We start from the raw sequence: 19,841 nt of genomic DNA on the forward strand, positions 1-19,841 counted from the left end.
CTCATCGAGAGGTTGGTGTGCTAACTCCTTGATGGGGGACTCCCTGCGGTAGCAGTTTTTTGCTGTGGCCAAGTCGCCGTTTTTTGTTGTACCCCTATGTCAAGAAAGTTTTCTGACAAGGATGAACCTGGTATCGAACTCGCGACACCTCTAAACATCCTTTGGTACTCTTATAGGCGAGCATCTTATCGACCGGGCTACCGTGCCCCACCTGTGATATTGATATGATTTCATCTGAACATATCACGTTAGCAAATAGCAGATGCACATGCTAAGAAAATGGTTGGCTTTCACTTACTTGGACAATTTAGCATATTATCATCATTTAGCATATAGCTTTACTGAGTCTTTGTGTAGCCTTAATATGAGAAGTTAACTTTATATACAGGTTTTTTAATTACAATAAAGTTATATGTTGAGTTGTAAATAGTCATTTTTGGTAAATGAATTGACAAAACAAAATCTTTCTAAAGTGAAATTTCTACCTTTGTTCATGCAGTCATGAGTGCATAAGTCATTTCTTGCATTATAGTCTATATAACAAAACTTCTGCATTTTAGACTGCGACTAGATCCACTGACAGGTGTAATAACAATCAAAACTTCAGATCATGGCATGGACAGAGAAACAACTGCTCAATATTTCATCACGGTTGAAGCTCGAGATAGTAATGGTTTAGGTAACAGAAACACAGTGCAAGTAGTTATCTCTATTGAAGATGTAAATGACAACACACCCAGGTTTTTACAGCAGAAGTATGAAGCAAGGCTCAATGAAAATGAGGAACATTTTCTAACGCCATTGATTGTACAAGTATGTGAAATCACTTTATTTTTCATATATTTATTATATATATATAGTATGCAACAAATTTGGAAATTTGTATGACCAGACCTGCTCCATTACACTGAACACAAAGTTACCTGAGTTTTTTGATTATTCCGAAGAGTTAAATATAAATGTCTGACATCAGATGGTGGTAGTTGCAAGCATAGTTGTATAGCTCCCTCCAATTTTTATTTTACATGCACAAACCTGTTTCTTCCATGAAATAATTCATTTCATTTCTTTTTTACTGAGTTGATTTTGTTACAAATTTATAATTTGAATGAGTGCTAGTTTTGGATTTATTTTATTCTGGTTTTGATCTTCACTTAGGCACAAGATGATGATCTTCGGGGCTCATCTAACAGCCAAGTGCGATATGAAATTATAGATGGTGATAATGATGGAAACTTTTCAATCAATTCCCTTACGGGAGAAATATCTCCTAGAGGAACTGTCGATTTTGAAAAAATGCCAAAAGATAAAGGAGATGTAAGGGCATTTAAACTTCGAGTAAGAGGGTATGATCTTGGCTCCCCACCATTATATACAGATGTACCAGTTGTGATATATGTACAAGTGAGTTATTAAAGTATCAAGTGATTTAATAGATTTGAAATTACGTTTATAAAAGCTTACTATATTGATTTATAGATTAAGTTTGATATGATAATACATAAAACAGATAAACTAGAAGGATTTTAAGATATCCTTACTATAAAATGCTTATGTCATGCTAATTCTCACTCAATTCAAACAGATTCAATTGATGCTTTCAGAAAAATTGAATTGTTAAACATACAAAAGCATTCAGACTAGTAGAGAAGTCTTCAATCTTTTTTAGTTGTGAGCACTGTGTATGTCCAAGAACAGAAGGGTGCCACAGAGTTACTGTTTGGCTCCTGCCCAATAAAGTTTTCAACACCAGATTTAAATTTTAAAATAATTTATTCCTAAAAAGCTCATGGCAGAGAATGCTGCTCCCTTTTTCCCTCTAATTTATTTCATATTTGCTTATAAACAGGGCCGCAACTAGATGCTTGGTCACCAGGGACAAATGAACATTTTGGCGCCTCCTTGTAATGTTGAAGGAAAGGTCTGAGAATAAAATTTGTGCCCCCTCTGTCAGACAGTTGGGTTGCTAGTAAACCAGCCTTTAGCTTAACAGACCCATGTTCAAGCTCCCATTTGGGTATAGACATCTTTGCCTAACAATTCAGAATCTGCTTTAAACTGTAAGATTCAGAGTTTCAGTCTTATGTACCCTTGCATTAGAAAAAACTAAAATGGTAGTGATTAGAACTCACATAATTTGAAGTCCATGTAGAATCAAATTTGGACTATGCAAGTATGGAATATATCTTTGAAGTATACAACCAGAATGGAATGATATATTTTGAGTACCAATAAAGAACTCATAAGCAAAAAATTAGGCTCAAACAGAAATAATGAATATATTTAATAATGAACAATGCTCAGAAACTTTAAATATAACATATGAAAATATTTAGGTATTACTCAGTAAACTTGATTGGAAACCAAATTATTTCTACAGACATAAATATGTTATATTATAATTTTGATGACTTTTTTGCTTAAAAAAGGAAAAAAAACACAATCAAGTGCTTGATAAGTTTTTTTCTGGGGAAGTTTCATAGACTACTGAAATGTAACATGCAGTTGGTAGAAAAACTTCTTGTTCAAAAACTAGGGTTTTATCAATCATTTATCAACTGATTTGGTGCTTTAAACTTTCTCTTATCAATCAATCTGAATCCTGAAACAAAATGACTAGGTTATGGAGGTTTGTGGATTCATAGACTTTTAGCAAACTCTACGCATACCAAGTATGAACTTCAAGCATACTGCTGTTTATTTTAAGAAAGCAAGTTGCTTCAAACTTTTCAAATATTCAGCTTTCTTTCCAAAAAAATGAAAGGAAAGTACATGTTAAGACTAAAATAAACTTATATGCATTTTCAAGAAATGGCTCACAAACTTGGTTACGAAACATTTAAGAATCATTAAGTATTTATTAATTTATCATTGATAAAAATAAATAATGTATTGCTATTAAAGTGACTACATATGTAGATATATATTTAAATATTCATTTAACACATATATATACTTTTTCAGGATGTTAATGATCATCCACCTGTTTTCATTCAACCCTTCTACAGTAAAGCAATACCAGAAGATATTTTATCTGGTACATCTGTGATTCAGGTGCGTGCTGTAGATGGAGATCATTCTTCCTCTAACAGCCAAGTTGTATACCGGATTCAGTCTGGAGCACAAGATAAATTTGTTATTGATGTCAATACTGGAGTCATCAGTGTAGCTACAGGTGCCAATCTGGATCCTGATCGAACAAGCCCAAAATCAAACTTTTACCTTTTAGATGTAGTTGCTCTAGATGGTGGTATTGGAACTCAGCAACAGCATAGTCGAGTCATTGTAAACATTTCAATAATCGATGTTAACAATAAACCTCCAAAATTTACAGAATTGCAACAGGTAAATTTCTGATTCATGATTGCTTAGTGTTAAGTTCTCATATGCAATGTAAGGCAAAACATTTTTTTCTAAATATTGTATATCAAAATTTGAAGGATATTATTTAAAGAATCTCTTTAATTTAAAGGGTATCATTTAAAGGATCTACCTAATTTAAAGGGTATCATTTAAAGGATCTACCTAATTTAAAGGGTATCATTTAAAGGATCTACCTAATTTAAAGGGTATATTTAAAGGATCTACCTAATTTAAAGGATATCATTTAAAGGATTTTTTGGTACATATCATATTGCTAATGTATCTAAGATGGAATCAAATCAAGTGCTATAGCTAAAAATATTATTTTTAAATAGCTCCGGGAGAGTGCAGAAATACAGATCTGCATTCTGAAATTTTTCTTGTCTTTTATAACCATAAGCTAAAAAGTAAATAAGTTCAACCATCTCTTTGTTGTAGAAGTATAACACTATCACTGATGATATCCCAAATTGACCCACAGCAATTAGTGTGCAGACATTTAAAAATCTAAATACAGTAAAACCTCAATAAGATGTCACCTCATGTTATCAAAAAATTATGACGGCTTAAGTGAAGTGACTACTTAAGCAGAGTGTCATCAGTTTTAATATGCAATCTGGTGAAAATCATATAAATTTAGAGAAATATGACAATTATTAAAGTATGAATCAAAATAACAATATTAATAAAATTTATAGATTGCAAAAGAAAAAAAAAATAGCAATTTTTTACCTTTTTTGATCTCTTATGACTTAACTTATTGTGGTAAAATGTACTGGTGCACTTTGATTTATACTAGTAATTTTTAATTTAGACTAACAGAGCAACTGTTAGCTTTTCTTTATAACAGAACTCTCTATTGCACATTAATTGCACATATACATCAAATTTAATTTTAGTGTTTTAATTAATTGAACTACTGTGTCATCAGTAGTCCATGGTGCAACTACAAAATCTCGAACACTTTTGATTTGAGGGGGAACTGAGCAGGGAAAAATAAACAGAAGACCTCAACTTGGGAAAGAATGTCTGATTTTTTTCAACAAAGATATTTTGTTTAAATTTGAAGCCCTAAATTAGTAGGGCCCATGCAAGAATGAGATCTAGCTTGAACAGTCCCTAACGTTTCAAAAACCTTAGTCGGCAAGTGAACTTCCCCAGCATAACTTTTGTTACTTAAACTGTTCCGTTTGGGTATATAGGATTTTATGGTGACTTTTAAGTATATGGCAATGCTGTTAAAAAGCTCTTTTTTTAATGGGAGTCATAAAAATAGTCTGTTCCTCTTTCTCAAACCTTTTCATAGTGACGAGTTAACCAAAATTAGCAACGAATAAATGAGGGTTTAATAACATTGTTGTCTATGAAAGCTGGAAGGGCCTGAAGAAAAATGACGACTTAACCGGAGTGACGACTCATTAGGGTGACGACTTAATGAGGTTTTACTGTGTATTTCAAAAACAGGCTTAATACTGGAATTTTCTTAAAATTCTATGAAATCACATTTTTATGAACAATTTTTATCCTAACTGACAGTAGTAAAACAGGATGAAATAAATGCTGATAATATTGTGATGTACCCCAGACAAGAATTTAGTTGTCAAAAAAAAAAATTGCAGCCTATACAGTTTCTTTAATTACCATGGTAACTAGGAACTTCAGATTTTTCCAGCCTTGATATTTGATAATTTCAAAACTTGCAGTGGTGATGCATTATTTTTTTTAATTTTACATTTATTATTACTCCATGGTTATCAAGGTGAGCATATCAGAAGGAGCCTCAGTTGGTCAAGTTGTAACAAAGGTTTCAGCTACTGATGCAGATGAAAAGCCTGTTTTGAGATATTCTTTCAATTACAAAACAAGTGAAGCTAGATCTGAAGATGGCAGTCTGGTGTCACAAAGCGAATATGATTATTATGGCTTATTTACTATTAATGCAGTGGATGGTACGATATCAGTGGCTAAGCCTTTAGATAGAGAAAGGATGGACAGTATCAGAATTACAATTCATGTTGAAGATCTAGCTGCTGCTAATGATGGACAAACTGCAACTGGTAATAATCGTAAATCAATTATATATTTCAAACATATTTTAAACAAATTAAATCGCTATGATATTATTATTGTGTATTAAGTTTAATGTCTGATAATATTATATAATTAACACATCTATTTCTTACTTTTACTCATGTTTCAATTCCCTTGAGATTATGAGAATTAATACTATTTATGTTTAGTTTATTAGTATTTTTTTATTTCATAGCTCTATAAATTTTTTTGCCAGAAAAATCTTTATATCTTATGGTTCATTAACTTTTTATGGTTCTGATTTTCTTTTGTAGCAACCCTGATAATTAAAATAGATGATGTGAATGACAACAAACCAAAATTTCAGAAAAGGTACTACAGACAAGCTGTAACAGAAAATACAAAACCAGGATCTCCTATAGTAACAGTTGCTGCTGAAGATGCTGATAAAAATCGCTCTATAACCTATTCATTTCAAGGAAGCTCAGAAATCATTGGATTAATAGGTGTTGATGATAGATCAGGTACTCTACAAAAATGTTTCTTAACAACAAACAGAATCACAGATTAAGCCTGCCAAATGTAAATGTACAATAGTATGTGAATCAAGAACTTCAATATGTGTTCTGGACATAATTTAAAACTACTTTGGGATCATTACAAAATATGCAAGAATGAAAATCGAATAAGGAAGACATTTTTTACTATAAAAATTGGTAAAAGAGTAAAACCTGTCAAACATGACTTTTGGTGTTTTTTATAAATTATTAAGGTAAGGAAAAATACTGCCCCCTCCTAAGCAAAATCGTTAAGTCTAAAAAAATTTTTAGAGTTAGAGTTAAAAATAATTTAAAAACTGATTTAAGTAACTCAACTCCATACCTAATAGTGCAAGTGTGAATATACTAAATAAATTTTTTCTAACAAAAAAAAATAATAATCAGAACAATGCAAATTTTGTATTTTCAACAAAAGTGTCCTAATTCCATTCCCCCTTTCCGGTCATTATCTACACATTTATTTTAGTTGCTTTTATTTATTAGTTATATTATACATAATAATTATTTAATATATATATATATATATTTATTTATTTATTTAATTATTTATATTTATTACTTTATTATATTGATATAATTAGGTTTTTTCATGAATAAGACATAGAAGTGTTAAGCACAATATAAAAAGGTCAACAAGTTGTCATGCATCAATAAAAATGAATCTAAGTAGTCAGGAAAAAAAATATCACAAGAATATACATGATGTGTTTCCCTCTGATACTCGGAGGGAACGGATTTAGGGATTCAGCTATTGCAAAAATTGTGACTGCTTCTGACTAAACAACTGCAGCTACATGACTATGACAAATATGGAACACAATATTCCAGTAGTGATCTATAATTTTATCAATCTCTAACTCATAAAAAACTTTCCATAAGGTGAAAATATAACTGTTCAAAGTAGATTTTGCACGGTAACAAGTTATAACAAAAACTATTTTTGAAAAATTAAAGCATAAATGAAGAGAACAAAGCAGCTGCATCACTACAAGTAGTCAACTGAGTGGTTCTGAATTGTTTCCTGGCGCTTTCACAAGATAGCAGCTCTGTGCATGCAAATTAGGGAAGGGGACAAATTTATGGCAGGGGATGGATTTTGAGCACTTTTCCTTAGTCAGAGCTTAAATGTGCCAATTTAAAAAAAATAATTTACAATGTTTTTATTCCTCTAGGAAACATTGTTGCATAAAATATTGTTCTAGAGTCTAGACAATTTTATTTTCAATTGTGAATATTAACTTCTATCTTTAAAGGGAAAAAAGCTTACCATACTTTTGAAAGTAAAAACAGGAATGAAATGAGAGAATTTTTCAAAGCTGCTACTAGTCTAATCTGCTCAAAATTTTTGTCATTTATAAACAAATATGGATCACATAATGAAATTAAATTTTTTTTATGAAATTAGTTTTTATGACACATTATTGTTTCATTTTATTCATCCATTATTTAGTTTCTGTCAATAGATTATATTGTGTACTCTATTCATAAATTTATGAATACAATGAATGCTATAATCAAATAAATAATATATATATACATATGAATTTAACCAACTTTATGCACATTAATTGTATGATAATAAAGTGATCACTATAGAGAAATAATGCATTGAGATAGTTTGGAAAGAAATAGTGATTCAATTTTCTTTGTCTTGCATGATTCAGCTAGAATTAAAACTTTTCTCTTTTATAATGAATTTTTTTTTCATTCAAATTGAGCTGGTGTATGGTTTTTCAAACCGTATAAAAGGAAAAACTGTTCTTTGATTTTTCATGCTAAAAGTTTAACCAATGAACAATACCCATGTATGAATGATTGATTAATGAGGGTGATCCAAAACTCACAGAAAATTTAAAACATCAGTATGTATTTCCCAAAGTATTTACAGTTTAAAACATCATTTTCCCAGAAATATGAAAAGTAGGATTTTTTCTTCATAATGAAAAAAATTTGTAGTCAAACTAGTTACATTTTTGGCCATCAGATGACACCGTAGGTATCTAACAGAAAGAAAGCTGCCAAAAACTGTTAATAAGCACATGCATTGCTGTATAACACAAACTACTCAACAGGGAAGCTACCTACTGGATAAAAATTCAATAATTCTGACAATTTAATTATTTATTTATTTCTGTAAATAACTTGTCATCCTACTATAAATACTTCAAAATCTATTGATTCATCAAATTTTCTGGACTGAAAAATTTATCAAATGACATAGATCACCTGGTATTTAAGTACTTTTTAGATCAGCAAAACAGGCTGTCATTTCAACTTTTTCTGGGGGGAAGGGCAAAGAACATGTATTAAACATATGTTTATATATATATTTCACCTTGTTTGTATATTTCTATTGTATTTTTTAAATCCTTCCCCCATCTCCCAAATGATGGGCTTGCTGCGATACCTCTTTTATTAGTATTGATTGGTAAGGGACAATTCTAGATTGTGGTGTCACAGGGAATTTTTCTCTAATAGGGTTGTTAATAGCTTACTCCCTGGGTGTAGTAAATTCTAACACAATTGACACGTTTAAAAAAAATATGATAAACATGTTGGGGTAAATCGAGAAGCTATACATACTTAGAGAATAAGACAACCATAAATATTTTTTATGGGCATTGATAAACTAGTCAATGCCCATAAAAATATTTATGTATTTCTTGTATATATTGTTTTTAGTTTTTATGATTGCATTTTTAATTGGGTTGCTGTATTTTTGAAATATGTGACATCCTTATTTGTTATGGGCATCTTTTTCTCAGCCACTTCATTGAGCATTTTGCCTGTTGTAGGCTTGTATTTGTATTGTATTTGTATCAGTTTATTCAATGTTTCTAAACAGAAGCTTTTTTCATACAGTCAAACCCACTTACAATGAGCCTTCTTTTATTGAGGGTCTGTATTTAACAAGTAAATTAATGCATTTTGTTTTGCACAATGCTAATTGTATAGCATTTCTGTCACTTTTAGTGAATAGGTTTTTTTATGGCAGCTCAGATTTAAGAAGGGATTCAAAATGGGAAACTTTGAAAAAATGAATGCAAAAATGAGCTAAAATGAAAAATGAATGCAAGGATAACAACACAAAACTGTTGGATTTTCTTTCACCTCTCTGCCATAATATGGAGATATGGTTAAAAATAAATCAAATAAGTCAATCAAATAATTCAGCAAAATGTTTGTTACCTTTTAAGTTCTATTGTCAGTGTGGAGAACAGCAATATTTTGTCTAGAAGGGAAGGATGAAAATGGGAAATGAAGATAAACTGACCAATTGCAGTACTTTAAAAAGTTGCTAATTCAGTCCCTGCTCAAATTCCAATACAGATTTCATGTGTTTGAGCTGAGCATGAAGATCATCAGCAGAATTTTTTTTTTCCCATGTGTTGTGTTTTATACCTTTTGGGGAATAAATGTTAGAAAGAAAAGTTTTCAACTTTCAAAATTAATAATATACAGTGAAACCTTGGTATAGACTACAGGCAATTCCAAACAAGATTTGAAGAAATATCATTGTAGAGGGATTTATTGTTGCATAGAGTATCATTGTAGCAAGGTTTCACTGTAAATCACCAAGTTACTAGAAAGGACAAAAAAATTATGTTTTATAAGTCCAACTTCGATATAATCTTGTATATATTCTTATAAAAGCTCTTAATTTCCAAAATTTCAATTTTTTTTACTCGAAAATAAATTTAGCTAATAATCAGATTTAACTAGCATTTTTGCTGAAAATGAGCTCCTTGTTAAGCGAGTCTGACTGTATGTGCTGAATTGGATGCTGTTGGCAAACTAATATGCTAACTCAAGTATTTAACTTTCCAAGCTGCTCACTATGATGTAAATTAGATGAATATGAATACATAAAATAAACTGCACTGGGTAGACTTTAATAAATGATTATATGAGCAAAATGGTGGACAGGACCAGAATGATTTTGGATTTTATTAAGATACTAATAAGCAACTATTTTTGTTAGTTATATTATTTTTACATTACGCTTTTATTATACAAAAAAATGATTCTGAACTAATATTCATACATTTTTATGGGTATCTTTTTCTCAGCCACCTCATTGGGCATTTTGCCTGTTGTGGCGTTGTATTTGTATAAAAGAAAAAAGAATGTAATATAGACTCGAGTAATTAGTGCATTGCGCTGAATTACCATTTTTCAAAGTTAAAAATCAATGTTTAAGTGCAGCAGTTGTCATAGGCAATCACTTATTACAAAGTGGGAAAATTATACTTATCTTTCAACTTTACATACGGATTTGGAAGATAGATGACAACAATCAACGCTTTTTCTTTTGGTGCCCGAAAGGAATTAAATTAATGATCTAAAATTTTCTGAAGATGCATGCACCAGAGGCATACTCAGGATCAACCTTTGGATTAGTCATAATAGGGTTTGGGAGCACAAGAAATAATTTTGAGTTATAAACCTGCAAGCATTTAAATTAGCAGCAATTGATTAAAATAGTACACATAAAAGTATTTTCTTCAGATATTTTAGTTTTTTTTTTTAATTTAAAAAGTAAAAAAAAGTAATCCTCTGGGAGGGGGGGGGAGCACAAGCCTTCCATGCTCCCCCCCCCCCCCTGACATGCACTTATGCACTTTCTTTAGAAACTGCCCCTATTTGTGAATTATACTTGATTCCATTCTATGAAAATTGAAAAAATACCTTGAAGAGAAAGAAGTTTACAATTTATTTGGGCTATTAAGAATATAGTGATCTTTCTTTATATAAAAGTTTGCAGAAGGATTAAAGATGAATATGAGAAATGTATTTTTGGGGAAGGAAAAAAATAATGTCATTTTAGTATTCTCAACTAAAATGATGTATGAAAATCCCATAACATATAAGAATAGTATTTTTGACATGGAAACTGGAATTTATGTCTTTTTAAATCTTCTTCCTTAATGCATAACTTTCACCATTACTTTTACATTCTATTCAAATATTCTTGTGTATATCTAAGCACACTAATGTAACACAGCATGTATTGTTATTATAACACTTTGGTGAATGGGCTTATAGTTTACTTTGCTAACAATTAAATTGTCTTGTGCTTTGTTGCTTTCCTGCAGATTCAACCGGTTTGCTGTGGCTACATCCAATAACAGGTGGGTGTCTTCATTTATGTAAATTACTGTTGGATTTTGCATGAAGGCACTTGACCAGTAATTTACACTTCTGAAAATGAAAACTGCTGATGTTACATATATGCATGCGTGTGTATATATATATATAGCTTAAATTACTGTTTTTCATATATTGATGTGAATCAAAAAATAAGTGTCAAATTATTTTATTTATCATGTTTTGCATTTTCTTTTTGGAAATTGATGACCAAGTGCTTCTAGAACATTTGTTGCTGAGAGAGAAATAAAATTTCACAATGTTTTCAAAATTGTTCTCAAATTTCACATAAAACTGAAAATATTTAAACTGAAAAAATCATTGGACTGACTTTCAAACAATACATAAATTAGTAGATATTGCAGCAGTGGATGTATCAGAAATTTTGCAATTCCTACTGTTATTTGAATATGAAATTTTCACAGATCACTTAATCATGTTTGAATTGTGGGGGTTTTTTTTGTGGTCTGAAATTTTTATAGATTCCTGCAAATGTGAGAAATTCATATTTTATCTTTTAATTCTTCTATGTTATACCAGGCTTATGAGTATGTTCAAGAATGAAAAAATTAAATTAAAATCATGCCCCCCCCCAGGATCTTTGGAAGCCCACACTCCCACCTCAGACCAGACACTTTCACCGGCACCTCCATAGGGAATTTATAGTGTGAAAAACACAAAATGGTGGAAATCATCTGGTCCGTCTAGCTGGAGCTCTGTCAGCTCACTTTTATTGGAATGATGATTAAAACTATAACTGTAGAACCTCACTATAATGCATACCCATGGGACCAAATGTTTTGTCCACTAATGGAGAGGTATAATCTACAGTAGAATCACGTTTATATGACTTTCACATTTATAAGACCTTTGACTTTAATCACAATTGGTTTCTTCACACATTTTAACCTTTATTAATATAATATATATCCATCCCATATTTTTTATGGACTCTTTTTTTCAGCCACCTCCATGGGCAATTTGCCTGTTGTGGCCTTTGTATTTATTACTTTAAAATACCAGGTTAGATAATTTATTATGTACTTATTGATTGTTTGAAATACAGTATTGTTTCTATTTTTCCCCCTTGAATTAGAACTAAATTGTTATATATTATAATAATTAATAATTATTAATTAATTATATATAATAATAATATATAATAATAATATATAATAATAATATATAATAATAATATATAATAATAATATATAATAATAATATATAATAATATTATAAATAAAAATCTCAATAAAGAAAGTTTGATTAAATTTCACTAGATTTTTATCAATGTTATTGGTGTTTATGCATAATTCCCAAATAAAGTTGGAAAGTTTGATAAATATGGAAAAATATATAACCTTTTTATTATCTTTAAGTTAATTAATTATTTTTACTTATCGTGATATGTAATGTATTTTGTAACAAAAAGTAAATAAAAACAAGTGTGAAGAAAATAAAAACACAAAACCATTATCAATCTTGTAATGTTGGCGTTCTTCACACGTACCAACATGTGTAAACAAAACCAACATTACCATTTGAATTGACCCTGCTGAACCATAGTTATGTACTAATTAAGTAATTAATTGATGATTCATCATATTTACCTGTACGAGCTTGGACTTATACATAATCACTGTTAACGATAAATTCTCTGTTTATGAACAAAAATGAATAAATTATAAAAATGGTCAGTGATCGGGCATAACCACCGAATTTACCTTTTTTACCTCATAACAAATTTTTTTAATATGATCATACTGAAAAAAGGATCACCATAAAAGTATGTACTAAAAACACAACTGAACACCCAAGGATTGAGTCAAGAAAATAAGTGCATTTCCAGAATGATGTGTATGGAGTGAAGTTATATACAGCAGTTAGACTTATCCAGAATTCTATAAATACACAGTTGAATCATAATTTGAAACACTTTGTGTCCATATATGCTCAACAACTAATTAAAAATATTGCAGTTTGTTTCATTTTTTTACTTCTCAGAAAAAGTGAAACTGAAAGTAATAAAAACATACAGAGACAGACATGAGAGAAGAAAAATTAGGGCTGCAAATAAAAAAAGAGAAGCTTTGCAGGGAAAAGAGCCTTTTTCTTCGTGGTTCAACAGATCAGGAATAAAAAGAAATGGGTAGCCGAAGAACTATTAATGCAACAGAAATAACACGAAAAGTTTGAGGCAAAAATTTTGGTCTTTTTTTCATCAGGATAAATTTTTATGACTTCATTTAAGGAAATGTGTAGCTGGAAGTCTCTGCTGTTTTAAAACTCAGTCAAAAAACACAGCTAAAGAGCTAGGGAGGAGACAAATTGAATACCATATTGCCATAGAGAGAGAGAGAGATTGTTCTTTTTGGTAGTAATCAAAGTTAAAGGCTGAATATGCAGCTGCAGAAGTAAGGTGGAAGAAAATGAAAGTATTTCAATGAGGTGGGGGGGGGGGGAATAACATTTTGTAAGCAATCGTAGATAACCATCAGAGTATGACAGAACTATCCTATCCACACTGGGTGGTCTGTTGTTGTTAGGTGAGATAAATTAGCAAAATATAGCCCCCTTTTTATTTCTTATGAGTGGGCTTCACATATATTGGGAGGTTGAAAAACAAAACATTTTAGAAACTGTGGTTTAGTCTTCCTCTCAATAAACCTCATGATTCAAATCTTTGTTCACCACTCAAAAAAATGGTAGAACATTCTTATCTCTCAATCAAGTTTTAAGCTCATGCTAATAGTTTTTCTTTTCTTTCTGTTGGAAGTCATCTTTTAATAAAGTTGTTTCCATGATGAATCAGAAAAAAAAATAGTTTGCCTGATTTTACAGTCCGCTATCAAGAGTGTCCACAAACAGGGAAGTGAAATAAAAGCTATTCCATGAGATCAGAGATCATAAAAGTGTCCATTAACGGGGGCATCCATTAGTGGAGGTTCCACTGTACACTACTGAATAACATCTCTAAGAATAAAAAAATGATAAACTGTATCATAATATTAATGATGTAGCATAAATATTTTTTTGCCAGATAAGAATGAAAAGTTTGCATCATAATTCAAGTTTAAAAGAACAACAACTGAATCCCCTTAAATACTCCAAGAAAACTCAATTTCACCTTTTATTGTTTGCTAATTTTGACTTTTTTTTTACCAGATGCACCACATTTATATTTTTTCATCAGTCATAAATATCCAAATCCGGCTTAGGGTTTTTCCTTAATGTGATATATCTATTCAATTAGTCTACATGTATAAACCCTGATTCAGCAATTATATTCATTCACATTCTCTATGGAATTCCCTTATTTTTCATAGGCGAAGTAAGTGTCAGCAAGAAGATTGATCGTGAAATGTTTTCTTGGTTGAATGTGACTGTAATAGCTACTGACAATGGTTATCCACCTCTATCTGGATATTCAGATATTTTCATACAGGTAACAATTAAACCAATTCAGTATTTAACACATAATGTATTAAAATAAACTGATATATAATAAATTTTATGCTAGATTATATAAAAATTTATGTATGTAAAGTCTGCGTATAATATTGATATAAAGATATACAGAGTGTCCTGTAAGTGCTAGCAAAGAATTTTTTTGGAGCAATAACCATCTATCATAGAGGCATGATTTCAATTTAATAAATGCTCTACAGCCATTCAAATATTACCCTGTACCAGTTTTGAGAGTGAAAATACAGTGTGTAATAAAATAAAAAATCTAAATCTTTATACGGTCCTCCTGTGCTCTAATTTCCAATTAGAAAGTTGTTGCCCTGTTTCTTTTGATGCCAACAAAAGCAAAATTCCATGTTTCTAAGTACAATATTCACAGAGATATTTGAATTAAAAAAAACAGGAAATTTGGGAAACAACAGCATTAAATGCTGAAAAATCATTTTACCTGCAGCATTAAATGTAGGTAAAACGGTTTGACAGTTAATGCTGTTCTTTCCCAAATTTCCTCTGTTTTTTTTAATTCAAATATCTCTGTGCATATTATACTTAGAAACATGGAATTTTGTTTCTGTTGGCATCAAAAGAAACAGGGCAACAACTTTCTAATTTGAAATTAGAGCACAGGAGAACCGTATAAAGATTTAGGTTTTTTATTTTGTTACACACTGTATTTTCACTCTCATAACTAGTACAGGGCAATTTTTGAACGTCTGTAGAGCATTTTTTAAATTGGAATCATACCACTACCATGGACGGTTGATGAGATAAAAAAATATATCAATCTTTATATTATATTTCTCAGCCGCCTCGTTGGGCATTTTGCCTGTTGTAGCGTTGTATTTGTATTTGTATTATTGTACGCAGAATTTAAGTAATTTACTGGTCCAAATAGGTTTAATGATAACTTAATGTAATTAATATTAATTCCACAAATTTTAACATATAAAATAAATATGCTGGCTGTATGTTTTTTGCTTATAATCTGAATGGATGACAGCAATAATGCTTTTTTGGAAAAATGTAGCCTACATAGTTTAGTCGTTTTGGACTCATACTGCCTGAGACAGCCTTGGAAAGAAATATAGTACAGTGATGGAAAGAAGAAGGATACCCTGCTAAAAGGGCTGTAGATAATGTGCCCAAACTTATATTGTTTCTGTTGCCATGTTTTTTTGAATTAAAAGTGACCAATATAGTACTGCTAGAAATTATATTTTTCGGAAAATATAACAACTGTGAGATCTATTAAAAATATTAAAAGTGGTCCATCTGGAAAAAATTTGATTGGACTCATTGCATTAATTATATACATGCCTACATTGCAAGGTTGAGCACTATTCCCCCCATTATGCAGGCGCAATATACACTGCTCAAAACAAATAGGGGAGCAAGCAAAAAAGTGAAGAAAACTGTGCGAGACAGCCACGTATTGGCATACAATGGATAGTACACGCATATCAATGCGCAATACAGAAAAAAGACATAAAAAAATTTGGAATTAAGCTTTAAGTCTTTGAAAATATAGAAAAAACATGAAAAGATGATTTAGGGCAACAATTTGGTTACATGTAAACGATAAAAAAAAGTACTGTTTAGACATGATGCATGAGTTTTAATAGGGCGTGTGGTCTCCTCCAACAGCTAAGACTGCTGCACACCTGTTTGCCATGGATGCGATGAGGTTATCGATCAGACTTTGGGGAATACTGTTCCATTCCTCAAGAAGTGCAATCTGCAAGTCTCGGACAGTAACAGGCGGCCTTGGTCTCGCAGCAATGCATCGTCCGAGCATGTCCCAAACATGCTCGATTGGATTCAGGTCAGGAGAGCACGCTGGCCATTCCATACGCTGTATTGTTTCAGCTTCAAGCATGTTCTCCACCAGACGAGCTCTATGCGGTCGGGCATTATCATCCTGGAAAACAAAGGAATCTCCAATGGCTCCAGCGTAAGGGATGACATGAGGTCGCAGTATCTGGCCTGCATACCTTTGGGCCGTCAAAGTGCCATTCCGAATGATATGCAGGTCCGTACGTCCGCCTATGCTGATTCCACCCCATACTATCCAACCAGCTCGTCTGTATTGTGACCTTTCACGAACGAATGCAGGGTTATTTCGAGTGCCTCTGTCCCTCCATACCAGAACACGTCGGGTGTCACACTCCAGACTGTCTGTAAGCAGCACTTGGCTCCAATCATGTTGCTCCCAATCTCGATGTTCAGCAGCCCATCTTCTTCGTGCCGCATGGTGGCGTGAGGTCAATGGAATGCAGACCATTAGCCTACGTGCATAGAGCCCTCCCTCATGAAGCCGATTACGTACTGTTTGGCTGGACACCCTTCGTCCTGTTGCCAAGAGCAACCGTCTTTGCAGCTGCGTAGCATTCTCTGTTCTGTTTCGATGGGCTGTTAACCGTACCATTTAAATACAGTGGAGTATTAAATTTTTGAAATATATAAATCTTAAACCTACTGTATTATTATTATTCTCTATTATTATGTATGTAAATATATGAAATTTGTTGATGGTTGAATTAATTTGATTAGCTTTATTACATGTTTTAGAGATGAGTTACTTAATCCATGTATTCATTTTAAAATATCAACTGTATCAGTCACCTTGATTTTATTATAGGTTCTTGATGAAAATGATAACAATCCCATATTTGTGAGCAGTTCATCTGAGTTTTCTGTCCCTGAGGATGCTCCTGTAGGAAGAGAGGTTGCTCTTATCCAGGCTACAGATGCAGATGCGGGTGAATATGGCAAGATTACTTACTTGTTGGATACATCATCAACCAAGGGTAGATTTAAAATAGATAAAGAAACAGTAAGTTATGTGATTGAAGTATTTTCTTTTTGATCTATACTTTTTACATTTGAATTGAGTTTCATTTGTACTATTATATTTAAGAAACTTTCAAGTTTCCAAAAAATGCCAATACATTAGATTTTTTATTTGGAGCAAAGGTAGATTATTTTTTTTGCAATTTTCTTATTTACAAATGTACTGTTTGCTTAAAAAAATTAAGCACAGCAACTGATATGAGTTAGAAATTAACCAGTATAACCTCTTCTTCCCCCCCCCCCCAAAATTACATTTTACATATGTTATGCAAGTTAAAACTTTGAAAAAAAAACTAATTGCTTAGAATTATTCCAGGGCTAATATAATGAAAATTCAAAACATATGACTGCATATATATCACAAAAGAAGGCCAGCAAAATGGCAAATAGACCAAAAAAATTCTATTGTTAAGGTATAAGATTATATATTATATGGCATTAGGAATTTCATATTTTTCTGGTGTATTTGCCTTTTTGTTGGTTTTCTGTTGTGATTATATCATGATTATTTATTCTTCCATGCATGTATCCATCACTTTTTCAGTAAAGAATCTCGTGTTTCCTATTTTTCATTCCCAAAATAAAAATTTTACCTATTGTAACAGGTTGTTTGATATGTGATGCATACTGGCGTTATGAAGTGTGGTGAAAAGAAAAGACATTATGTAATAGAGGCAAAAGATCTTGACATGTTATTAGCTTGATGTCTTGGATGGGACTCTGAGAGTTCCCCCTTACAACACTAGGTGACACTGTCTTCTACACAATAGTCTTTATCACTTCTTATAAAGACAACACAGACTATAATAAAAATTGAATAAAAGTTTTAAAATAATTCATGTACAAATTAATATAATTCAGTATACAAATGAATTTGAGCAGTTATTAATTCCATCAATTAGAACACACTTGCTTTATGTGAAGAAATATATGATTCTCAAAGCACTCCCATCATCCATAGATGATGAGAGAGGTAGCCTGTTCAGTCATCCTGTGATGATTTGAAATATTTTTTGTTTAAGATGAAATTCTTAAAATGGCGTACAGATGGCATACACATATATATTCTAGTTTTCCTATTTTTTTATTGCTTCTCTATTCTCTGACAGGTTTTTATATACTTGTACTTTAAGGGCTGGGTGTACATAATGGTGTAGTGGTCGAGTGTTTGCCTCCAATCACCAGTGCATCAGTGATTGTGGGTTCACACCCAGATATTGTGTTTGTATCACCTTTTTTCGTATTGTATTGAATTTGCAACATCTGAGTTTGAGTGCATCTATCTTTCACAAATAAGGGAATTTTTTTGCTTCCACAGTAAGAAAACTGTAACTCACTGCGACAGTGAGTGAACTATCTCTGACTATTCTTGCAGCTAAGAGGTTATTAAAAAACTTCATAATTTGCACATACTGCAATGCAATAAATAATGCAATAAATATCTTGTGATATACCACATTTACTCTAATCTAACATACATTTGTTATTCAAATATCAAACACGCCTGCACCAGCATTTATCTGGTTGTGCTGTGCATCAGTGTTGGTAACAAATCATGGCCCCCACAAGGGGTGGGCTGACAAGGCTCCAGCCTTGGGGCCCGGGATGATTTTCATCATTTTTTTGTTTTTTCACACTATAAATTCATCATAAAGGGGCCCGTGAAAATCTGGTCTGGGGGCCCGCAAAAGATCCCAGCCGAGGGGCCCTGCTTTAGGATGTAGGGGGCCATGTAACAAATACTTAAATCATATGTAATCAGAATCAAAAGTTAGACTCTATAGCTAAAAAATGAGGTGCATATTTGATTCAGGGATGCATGAAATTGTATATCTGGTATATGTGCATGTTGCCATTATTACCGCTCTCTTTCCAACATTGATATTAATACAAACACAAAAGCTGCAACAGACAAATTGCCCAATGGCTGAAAAAAGATACCCATAAAAAATATGGATGTCAAATGTAACCAAAATGTATACAGGGTGATTATCATACCATTCACAGAAACTGAATGAAATTTTGGCATAAGGTATTTTGATGTATGCGCTCAAGAATGATATGGAAAACAACAGTGTCACTCTAACAGTTACGGTTACAGTGAGAAAATTTCGAAAATATCAAATGGCAACACAACGTGATATGTTAGTTACCTTACCCCTAAATGCTAAGGACCACATGCAGTTTAAAATTTCTTACCATACATCAGGGGTTTGCAAACTTTATTCACGCGCTGTGTCCTTTTTCCTAATCAAGACTTATCCGCAGTTCCTCAAAACAGTTTAACAAAGATTCACTTTGAAAAATTTTAAAGGTTGGAGGCGCACAGTTTGGAAACCCCTGCATAACTTAAAAACTATTATTTTCTGAAGATTTATATGTATATATTCTTTATGTATTCTATAAAATTCATGCATTCCT

The 19,841-nt window shown here is 31.8% G+C and overlaps 1 protein-coding gene across 2 annotated transcripts in view; it reads left to right on the forward strand.

Moving 5' to 3' along the window:
- Positions 1 to 19,841, forward strand: part of Cad88C (cadherin 88C) — a 151,121-nt gene that overhangs the window by 105,710 nt on the left and 25,570 nt on the right. Inside the window, exons 16-23 of one of the 2 annotated variants that reach the window (XM_089232868.1) lie at positions 561 to 813; positions 1,159 to 1,404; positions 2,965 to 3,345; positions 5,123 to 5,420; positions 5,709 to 5,918; positions 11,051 to 11,086; positions 14,429 to 14,547; positions 17,209 to 17,403. In XM_089232868.1, the coding sequence (XP_089088994.1) occupies positions 561 to 813; positions 1,159 to 1,404; positions 2,965 to 3,345; positions 5,123 to 5,420; positions 5,709 to 5,918; positions 11,051 to 11,086; positions 14,429 to 14,547; positions 17,209 to 17,403 (1,738 nt within the window). The remainder of the gene's footprint in view (positions 1 to 560; positions 814 to 1,158; positions 1,405 to 2,964; positions 3,346 to 5,122; positions 5,421 to 5,708; positions 5,919 to 11,050; positions 11,087 to 14,428; positions 14,548 to 17,208; positions 17,404 to 19,841) is intronic. The other variant, XM_089232869.1, reaches the window with a different exon arrangement.

The sequence above is a fragment of the Pholcus phalangioides genome, unplaced genomic scaffold (genome assembly GCF_987345545.1).
Source record: "Pholcus phalangioides strain wild (caught in Gottingen) unplaced genomic scaffold, Ppha-v1.0 ptg000007l_1, whole genome shotgun sequence".
NCBI classification, from domain to species: Eukaryota; Metazoa; Arthropoda; class Arachnida; order Araneae; family Pholcidae; genus Pholcus; species Pholcus phalangioides.